Here is a 10,261-nt window from a genome sequence, read left to right on the forward strand (position 1 = left end):
AAGAATTTCTTTAAACTATTTTACGATAAAATCCTAAGATAAGGTGACTAGATTCACTTTTCTTCTCCGATATATCAACTTTCTATATATCCTAAATATAAAAATAAATCGATCATTAAGATTTGTGTTTTTCAAAACTTAAAATAACTAATAATTTACAAAAAAATATATATTCCTTATTATATTTGATTATATAAATTCATATTTGCAATTTTAAATAAAATAATGAAGGTTACGATTTCTCACATTTTTAACTGAGATAATAAATAACGATAAAAAATTTAATTTAATTTTCGGTTTTATATTTCAGAACAAATATATACAGAGGAAATTGAAGTAATTTCAGAATGAGTTTAATTCATCGGAATAACAATATGCGGTGGTTTCACCGGTGGTTCCGTAACCACTTCCACCGTGATTTTCTCTTCTCGCGGCGGTTTACACGGACACGGCAATGCAATAAACTTCGCGATCCGATCTCCCGGCATTATCACCGGTAAACTCTGTTTCTCTACTTTATCCTTTTCCTGTTCACCAAAACAAAAACACATTAGAAAAATGCTACAACAATGGCGGATAACTCAAATTAGTCAAACGAATCGAGTCAATTAAATTACCGCGAATGTAGGATTTGGTTTGGAAGGAGAGTTGTCGGAATCAGCTTCGGCTTCGGCCATCGATCCTCGGAGATGGCGGAGCTTGTCCCAATGGTAACAACATGAGAAGAAACCGCTGAGGCTGAAGATGATGATTAACAGTAAGGCGGTGCCGAGAGGAAACCCTAACGTCGGACGAGATGAATCGGAATGGTGTTGCGGTGGTTCGTAGTAGGGAGGAGTAGGACTCTCCACCAGTCTGAGTACAACTTCCATAGCTTCTGGTACAACTTACAAGGTAACAATAAGTACAACAATGGTGAATTGATGATGATGATGATGATCGTGTTATATGTTTGATCGGAGGCTCACGGTGGTCGGAAAAGAGAGAAGATCGGAGAAACGATGTAGATAGTGGGAGTTGGAAGGGGAAATTTATAGGGATTTGAGGGTGGTAGTGGGTGCATGCGTGTAAAGGGGGGCTGCAATTTGTCACGTCCGGTGGAATGTACGGACGGCGGAGGGAGGATTGGTAGTGGAGGTAGGTTTAACATTCTCACTGCTTTATAAGATTATTATTTTATTTTATTTTTATTTTTATTCTCTGCATAAAATCTGTTTTTTTGATTAAAAATAAATATAGTAAATCCATGTTTCGTATTATTTGTGATTTGATTTATAAAAAAATAATTAAATAACTGAAACATGGTTTAATTTAATGTTTTTTATAATAGTTATGGTTTTTTTTTGCTGTAAATAAGTTATATATAAAATATAAAATTATAAATAAAATGGGTAAATATATTTAGTTTTATGTGAATAAAATGTTGTGTACACATAGCCTCAATAATTGATTTGGAAATGACAATTGAATCATTATATACATATTTTGTTTTAGATATTTATTAATTTTAAGATAAAAGAAGTTGGAAAGACAATAAAATACATTAAAAAAAATGTGTATTTCTTTTATCTTAAAATACAAATTTTCAATTGGTAGATGATTTAATAAAAAATAATTGATGGATCAAAATTAAAATGATCACCTTTACTTGTTAAAAATGTAATTTAACCAATATTAGTGATGAGAGGGAACAAATTATCACATGCCTCGTCATTCTTTTATAAGAATTTTTTTAAACTGATTTAGATGCATATAAAAATTTAACAGAGTATTTAAATATAATTAGCAAAGAATAAATAATACGTACTATTATTTTTTTTTTTAAAAATGTTTTGTACACAATTTATTTGTTTTTAACTTGTATTATAGCGGTGGCTTTTGTTTTGTTTCTTCCATTAAGAAAACATGGGACAGCGACTGTTACAAAAAGAAAATTAAAGGTGTTTATATGAATCATGTGTTTCTTTGTATTTGTTTTTGTTCTAAATTTTAAAGAAATTTAATTGTGACCAAATAATTCGTTTTTTTTTAAAGAAATATCAGAAATTACTGTACAATTCATCAAATTTCATCTTCTCTTTCATAGAGTGATTTTTGCACATTTCGTGATATTTATTAAATGAGTCATATTTTACTTAACCCCAAATACTTTTTTATATAAATAAAGAGGATGTGTGGGGCACAAGTAGCTAAACTCTTCATTTGGAAACTGGTACTAGTGTCTAGTTTTTATGTGTTATACGACCCTTTTGACAAAATTAATTAGAAGTTTTCAAAAGTATAAAATCATGACGATAATTGATTAAAAAATATAAAAATATAAATATATTTTTAATGGCAACTTGAAAATTTATTAAAAAATTCAATAATTTTTTTCTAAAATACTTTGTGAAGTAACTTTTAGATTTCAAGATTTTTATTTAAACAAGATTTTTGGGAAAAATGACTTAGGAGGGTAACTACCTCTTATCCGTGTTCATATATTGACAATTTCTTGTACATAAAAAGCAACTAACTTGTTTTAACTGTTTAAATTACACCAATATTACCGACTAATACATGTTTTAACCAGTAACTCAAAGGGAAAATGACTTAGGAGTGTAACTACCTCATATCCGTGTTCACATATTGACATCCTTTTTTTTTGTACATAAGAAAGCAACTAACTTGTTTTAATTGTGTAACATCCCAAAAATCATGACCAAAAAATTTCATTTTTAATTTAATACTAAAACCATAATTGTCAAACCATTAATTTAATACTCCGGCATCAGGCCCCGCCTGGCATCGAGCCCCGCTCGGTATACAGATCTGTCTCTCTTAGACCCCGCCTGTCTCTGGGCCCCGTCCGCTAAACACATACAATCATATAACATGTTAACACATAAATAAACATACTCTACTGTATCACTGTCCTAAGAAACATACTCTACTAATAATGAGATACGGAACCCCGTCTGTACTCACCTAGTGATGAGATACGGAACCTCGCCCACACTCACCTCCCTACCAGACACATACAAGTATCACACAGACAACAAGTATAACCTAACATGCAAACATTCCTCGGGAACCCGCCCCGTATCAGACCTTGGTCCGGAATAACATACTAGCATACAATGCCTAGGGCTAACCCCCGGGTCTTCCTACTCATAGACTACATGGGCTAGCATTGTGGCCATAGACCCATTCACACAGTAAGGGGACTCACCTTGCACTATTGAAGCCCTGGCTGGAACTCTGCTGGCGGCTAACTGGCAATTCCCGAACTGCTACTCCTTCGGCTCCCCGAATTATCAATACCAAAATAACACTTAGACCAGAATACCCTCCAAAAGTCAAACTAAGCCAAACCTGATCAAAGTCAAGGTCAACAGTCAATGATTAAAGTCAACACCCGGCTTTAAATAGGGTACCAAGACCCGGATAAGATGCTGGGAATGGAACCAAAATAAGGAGAATAACTCGCTGAGTCGGTCCCCCAACTCGCCAAGTAGGTCACTTAAAAACGAAATTTTTGGTCATGATTTTTGGGATGTTACACAGTTAAAACAAGTTAGTTGCTTTCTTATGTACAAAAAAAAGTTGCCAATATATAAACACGGATAAGAGGTAGTTACCATCCTAAGTCATTTTCCCTTTGAGTTACCGGTTAAAACATGTATTAGCCGGTAATATTGGTGTAATTTAAATAGTTAAAACAAGTTAATTGCTTTCTTATGTACAAAAAAGAAGAAGTTGTCAATATGTGAACACGGATAAGAGATAGTTACCCTCCTAAGTCATTTTTCCTATTTTAAAACGAAGTTTTTTTTTGTTTAAATTAAGTTTTTTGTTAAAAACTAAAAACCAGAAAGTCTCAAGCATACACTAATAAAACACCCTAAATTGATAGAGCTACTATTATTAAACATCCTAGAAATTTAGCAATAGTTTTCTCAAATCTCTCTTTCATACCATTTGAGTTTGATTATTCTTTAGGCAACTTATCCCCTATGCATAACTAAATGTGTTTCACTAAAATTTTGCAAACTCTTATATATTTGGTCACTAAAATTTGTTGAAGTTTCAACCATACCAAGGTATGCAAGCAAGATTTGCGGTGCTCGATGAGCAAGGTCTACGGTGCTTGAAAAGTAAGGTCTATAGTGCTCGATAAGTACAGTCAATGTTGCTCAATACTAAGGTGTATGGTTGAGTCTAGTTGGTTACAGGCCCTAGATCACAAGCAACTTTAGGTCAGTCGTTATTTATCTAGTTTATAAATAGATCTCTATGCATAATTGTAATTTGTAGCTCTATGCATAAAGTGTATTTGATGACTACGGTTATAAAATATATCTCTACTTTATTTGCGGATCAACTGATCATTCTAATCGGGTGAACCTCATTAACTTCATGTGTACTTAAATTTTTCTCTTTATATTATTATAATATGTCGAGGTTTACTGTGTTTAACATTCTTGTTATGAGTCGTATTTCTTTTTTTAGGTTCTTCACTTTTGACTATATTTAGTTTAATTTCAATTTTGTATTAGATGTTAGTTGTGTAAGTCAAATAGTAGTCAAAGTATGTTATTGCAAAAAGAAAAAATGACAATTTTCTTTTGTGGTGGAACGTGACGAGAAGGAGATTGTTGCCCAATTTGATAACTTTATGTTTTGGAAAGACAAAAAATAAATCATTGAATTATAACAACATTCACATAGTTAATTAGATATGTGGTGTTTGTGGTTGTTTAACTAGTTTTAAGAAAAAAAAAATATTTGTTATACGAAAGTACGGAAACATTTGAAAAGAAAATTGTTATAAGTCCTTAGACATTCATAGTACTTGATCTTGTTATCTTTGCACCTTATGTGTCGATTTTAGATGTTACTATTTATGTGAGATTAAAAAACTAGGCTACTAACCCCATAATAAAATGGCAAATAAGCTCAAAATAATAAAGAAAAAGAAAAAAGATGACTAAATTAATATCAACAAAAAGTTTTTTTTTAATTCCTAAACATCTTTTGAATTTTTTAATTTTTTTAAAACGATGAAAATCAAAAAATTATTTTAAAAGCAATCCCAATCACCCTCTTATTTTATTTTTCCCCAAAGCTATGTTATTTTTGAATTAAAATCTTTATTGTTTTCCTTTCATTTTTCGCGGAACACTTTTATTAAAAGTCAATCTATAATAAACTATTTATAACTTACTTTTTCGAAAAACAATGCAAATTCAATAAATATGAAAATCTTAAAAATCAAATAGGATTTCTATATGGAAAAATGGTGTGTCTGTTTAGCCAATCCCGTTATGAAATTGTATCATTTTATGACTTTTGGTCTTTTAAAAGGTAAAAAAAATTTAAAAGTCAAAAAACATCATCCAAATATTTTTTAAAAATAATTTTTAACTTTTATTTATAAAAAAAAAAGAACTTTTAGGATTAACAAGTAATCCTCAAACACCCCCTAATTATGGAGACCCTCGAACATTGGATATGTACGAGTAAACATGCATTAGCTCAACCATGTTGATTTTTTGAGAAATTAGGGAAACGTACCAAAGAGCAAAGGGTTTTGAGCCTAACTTACTATTTAATTACATATTTTTGAAAAGGATTAGGAAGTTTTATGATACATTTGGTTGTGGAAAATTGTTTTTATTTTCTAAGAAAATGTTTTTAGAAAATAAAGTTGAGTTTTCATTTTCAGTTTTTAATGAAAATTTTAGATTACGTGTTTCGTTGGAACCGGTGGAGTTTTTATTTTCCATCTTAGAAATTTAGAAAATTTGGAAAACTGTAAAAACACTTTTCTAGTTTACATACAATTTGGAAAAATGAAAATTTTCATTTTCTTAGAAAACTTTGTAAATAAACAAACCAAACAAGTTTTCAAAATTTCTGTTTTTCTAGAAAAAATTTCTGAAAAAAACGGAAAATTTTCCACAACCAAACATTTTCAGAGATTCATGTAAAGTATGTATAAGAAGTTTTTGCATTTTCAAAAATTTTCCAAGAGATTTCTTAAGACTTTTTGTTGTTTACAATCATCTAGGTAACATCATAATGGTTGTGATTTTTAAAATCATTTCTTGATGTGCACAAGAATGAAGTTAATGAGGTTTTCTATAGTTAATTTATCTGAATCTATTTTTTGTTTATATTGCAATAAAATGTTTGGATTTGCATTCAATAACTTTTTTGTAGACTATTAATGTACACTCATGCTCTTTCTCTATTACATATCATACATAATATATATTGCATTTAATGTTTGATGATGTACTAGTTTTTCGTTGAACCAAGGTCAGTTTTTGACTTACAAGAAACTAACGCAATGTTGTGTTCTTCTTATGATAGTTATATGTTGTCCTCTTCGATGCATTAGCCTTGTTTCTTCAAACAACAAAGATTGTATACTTTCATTCTTCAATGCATATAATCTATCGTAATATTTGACATACAAAGAACTATCTCAAATCTTATTTGACAATTTTGTTGATGCTACTTCTCTTTGATGAATATAGTTCGTAACTTCAAATATTCAATATATAGAATTGTCCTAGTCTTGACTAACATAAATTATCATAGGTTCTATGGAAAAATTATTCTATTTTTTCTATATACTAAAACAAATTCTAAGTCAAGTCTTAAAAACTGGTTATCTCAAGATCTAGGACTAACAATATATACTCAAGATTAAGTAAATGAACTTAACTGATTTGGTGAAGAAAGTTCCTTTGACAATCCAAAATGATGAACATCTATGATATCCACATTCCACAATGACAAATTTTGCAACGGAATTACAAAGGTAAAGTGTATATGTTAGAAAATTCGGCTTAAATAAGGGGACCATATTTTTAATTTCGAACAATGCAGGGACCATATGATGAATTAGTGGTCGATTTGGATATTTTCCAAAAATAAAAAATAGAAAATCATTACTCAATTTCTAGGCTTTTCTGAAGAAAAGTTATTACAATAATGATTTTAATTTCAATCGAAAATCCTAGAGTACGTAATGAGATTTCTAAATCAACATCTTTTTATTTAATAAATTTTATTTATGATTTTAGTAAAATGTGTTTGATTATTCAAAAAACCTACAAGTTATGAGATGAGTTTGGATATTTGTTGATTTGGTAGATAAGAGTATGAGTTTGATTATTCAAAACCCTACGAGTTACGGAGCGAGTTTGGATCAGATTTTGAAAATTTTTAAAAATGTTTGAATCAAGGTCGATTCGCTCTAAACTCACCTAGTTGTCAGGTCTAGCTAAATCCCTTGTGCCGAAATGATAATTTTAGTAAGAAAAAATGGTATGTGAATTTCACCGAATCACCACCAATGGTAAATCAATATCTTTAAATTTTATTTAAGGCTAAACATTATTTTATTTTTATTTTTATTTTTTGGAATTAGGGAAATATATTAAAAGAACAAGCCTACGATTAGCAAGAAGAAGCTAATATCATATACCAATCTACCCAATTATCAACGTTTAGCTTACTTAAAAGCAGTGTATTTCAAAAGTTGCTAAAATTTGTTACACAACCGACAAAAAAAATTAAGAGAAAATTGCATGACTTCATCCAATACAAAGAATGCATAAAGAGATATAGTGGACAGTGGACACTTACATTATTATTTATTTTTTGTAATATTTTACTTTTATATTAATGTATACAAAATAATATTATTAATTGTTAATTTCTGCTTAATTATTAATGGTCATAAAAGTTTTTGTCTGTTTTCTGATTCTCAACAACTACATCTTCTTCTTTTTTTTTTCTTTTAATTTCAAGAGCTCATTTGGTTAATTGATAATTGAAGAGTTTTTCAATGATTAAGAAAAATTTAGTATCTAAAAGACTAAAACATACTTATATATTAATATTAATATTAAAAACAATTGGGAATACATTTACAATAACGTTTTATTAATTATTTATAAACATTGTATTCAGTTTTTAAGATAAAAAGACGTATAACCTATCGGTAAATTCATCTTTATCTTTTTGTTAACGTTAAGGTGTGAGTTCTCGTCATAGAACCCGACCCACAAAATTATTGATCCAACTGTGTTTTGCTAACTTTTTTTTATTATAGTTTTAACCTAAATGCAATTTTTTTTTTGTTCAACCGAAAATTATTTATTTATTTATTTATTTTTACAATTTTGTCTCTGGTTTTAATATTTTAACGAATTTTGTCAGCTTTTAACAAATATTCTCCAACCTTTTTTAGGATTTTGTTTTTATATATTTTTAAAAACTTGATTCTTTTCTACAAATCTGCTTTCCTATAACATCTTTATAACTATGTTCTTTACGAATTTGTTTTTACATATTAGTTTTTTTAGTTACCTTTTTAAAAATCTGTTTTCTATCTTTTTTTAACATATTTCTTTTCATGCCTATAGTGTTGTAAATGGAGTAATTTGATTTTTACACGTTCCATTTTCCAAACTAGAACTAAGTCTTACACACAATTAAACATAATCGTGCTTTAAATTCTTACTAAATGTTTTTACCTCTTTATTTTTATTAATACTAGTAAACAATTATATTTTAGAAATTTGTTACCATATATTTGAAAACAATGATATCTTTGTCACGTTGGCCACCATCAAACATGATAAAACTGGCTTGAAAAGGAGCAACACGCCTCTATTATAGGAATATTGAATAGTGAATAGATAAAAGTTATCTAGATTTGGAAAGGCGGCTGGCAGTTGGAATTGGTGATTCTAGCAAGTGGGTGAAATCTATTGCCAGGAGGAGTTGGAGAGCAGAAACGAGTGGGGGGGGGGAACTTGAAAGCTGGTTGTAAGTTGGAATGTGGCTGGACGACCGAATTGGTGATTCTGAGATGTGGGGAGAAAGGGACTTATCCTTGTCTTCTATATCTTCTATCAATTAAAACAACTTTTAAAATTCCAAATCCTAAACCCTGTAAGTATTGTTAAATGAAAAAGACTTGATGTAAGTTTGCATCTTTTTCGGTTTACTTGTGGGATTGATTTTGTTAATTCGGTTCGAAGATTATTTTATTTGAGTAAAAAGGTAAGTAAGAAGTTTAACTAAATAATTTTTGAAATTTTTTTTGTAATAATTATATGTTTTTCGTGTGGATTGCTAGTTTATGATTTATATTATAAAGTTCGGTTGAAGGCAAAAGTATGACATGTGCAAGTTATATATATATATATATATATATATATATATATATATATATATATATATATATAAAAGATCAGGTCAGTCTTACCGTTAGTAGAACTCATTCACGAAGCCGGTCTATAAGGGGTATAAGGTTACAGCCTATAAAATGACAGTTTAATGGGTGTCCACTCTCACCCACCGCTTTCTTGACTGGTGGAGGGTCGTTAGCCGAACGGGTAGGACAAGGACTATAATTCTCCCTCATTATAAGTATAATGATAAAGTAACTAAACCTTTTATAAATTCCTAATTTTAGCTATTTTAGGAAAATGTGAATTTGGTGCTAACCCATGAAATTACACTTTGCACTTTGCTTACGTTGGTTAGTGGAGTGCGTGTGGTTAACCGGCACACTAGCTTGATTTAACAAGGTAGGCAAAGGATAACTTAATGTTTATCATAGTAGCGGTGGAGCACGTGTGGTTAACCGACACATCGATTGAGTGGTAAATATTAAGGGTACCAAGTATATTTGCATGGTTATTCACACATTGTTTTGTGATCTTCGGCATCCCAGTCACAAAACTTGAGACGACACAATCGAGATTGAAACATGTCATTGAAAAGTTCAATGAATTTCAAAAGATCGAGGAGTTTCAAATCCAATTAAAACCTAATAAATTATTTCGCTTTTCATGGTGGAAATTGGTGAATCGTCATTCGTCTACCTTCAAATATTTTATAGCCACTACTAGAAAGCAGGTCTTTAATGACAAGCAATTTATGATACGCAAAGGTGTGTGACCTAAAAATAATGTCAGCTCTTTAGAAATTTTAAGGATTTAGGGCGCACATTTTTGCGTGCCCTAAAATTAGTGTCAGAAAAAAAAACACGGAGGGCGCTGATGATAAAACGTGTGTCGTCTAAACATGTCGTTTTAAAATTTTTAATGAAAGGTGTGCGTTCTTTTGTAAGTTGGAGAGCAGAAACGAGGGGGGGGGGGGGAACTTGAAAGCTGGTTGTTAAGTTGGAATGTGGCTGGACGACAGAATTGGTGATTATGAAATGTGGGGAGAAAAGGGACTTATCCTTGTC

At 30.3% G+C, this 10,261-nt stretch overlaps 1 protein-coding gene across 1 annotated transcript; it reads right to left on the reverse strand.

The window, feature by feature from the left end:
- Nucleotides 1-280: 280 nt before the first annotated feature.
- LOC145093133 (uncharacterized protein At5g65660-like) lies at nucleotides 281-1,113 on the reverse strand. Its single transcript, XM_079031204.1, has 2 exons — nucleotides 618-1,113; nucleotides 281-527 (listed from the first exon to the last, which is right to left on the reverse strand). The coding sequence occupies exons 1-2, from the start codon at nucleotides 870-872 to the stop codon at nucleotides 354-356; spliced, it is 429 nt and encodes a 142-aa protein (XP_078887330.1). The 5' UTR covers nucleotides 873-1,113; the 3' UTR covers nucleotides 281-353.
- Nucleotides 1,114-10,261: the final 9,148 nt, after the last annotated feature.

Source organism: Lactuca serriola, chromosome 3 (genome assembly GCF_051521515.1).
Source record: "Lactuca serriola cultivar US96UC23 chromosome 3, Lser_US96UC23_V15, whole genome shotgun sequence".
NCBI lineage: Eukaryota > Viridiplantae > Streptophyta > Magnoliopsida > Asterales > Asteraceae > Lactuca > Lactuca serriola.

What these genes read in the sequence shown, in the direction of transcription:
- LOC145093133 (XM_079031204.1), bottom strand. Translation starts at nt 872, where the DNA reads ATGGAAGTTGTACTCAGACTGGTGGAGAGTCCTACTCCTCCCTACTAC. An exon ending in AACCAAATCCTACATTCGCG is followed by an intron (nt 528 to 617) that starts GTAATTTAATTG and finishes TTTGGTGAACAG; the next exon opens with GAAAAGGATAAAGTAGAGAA.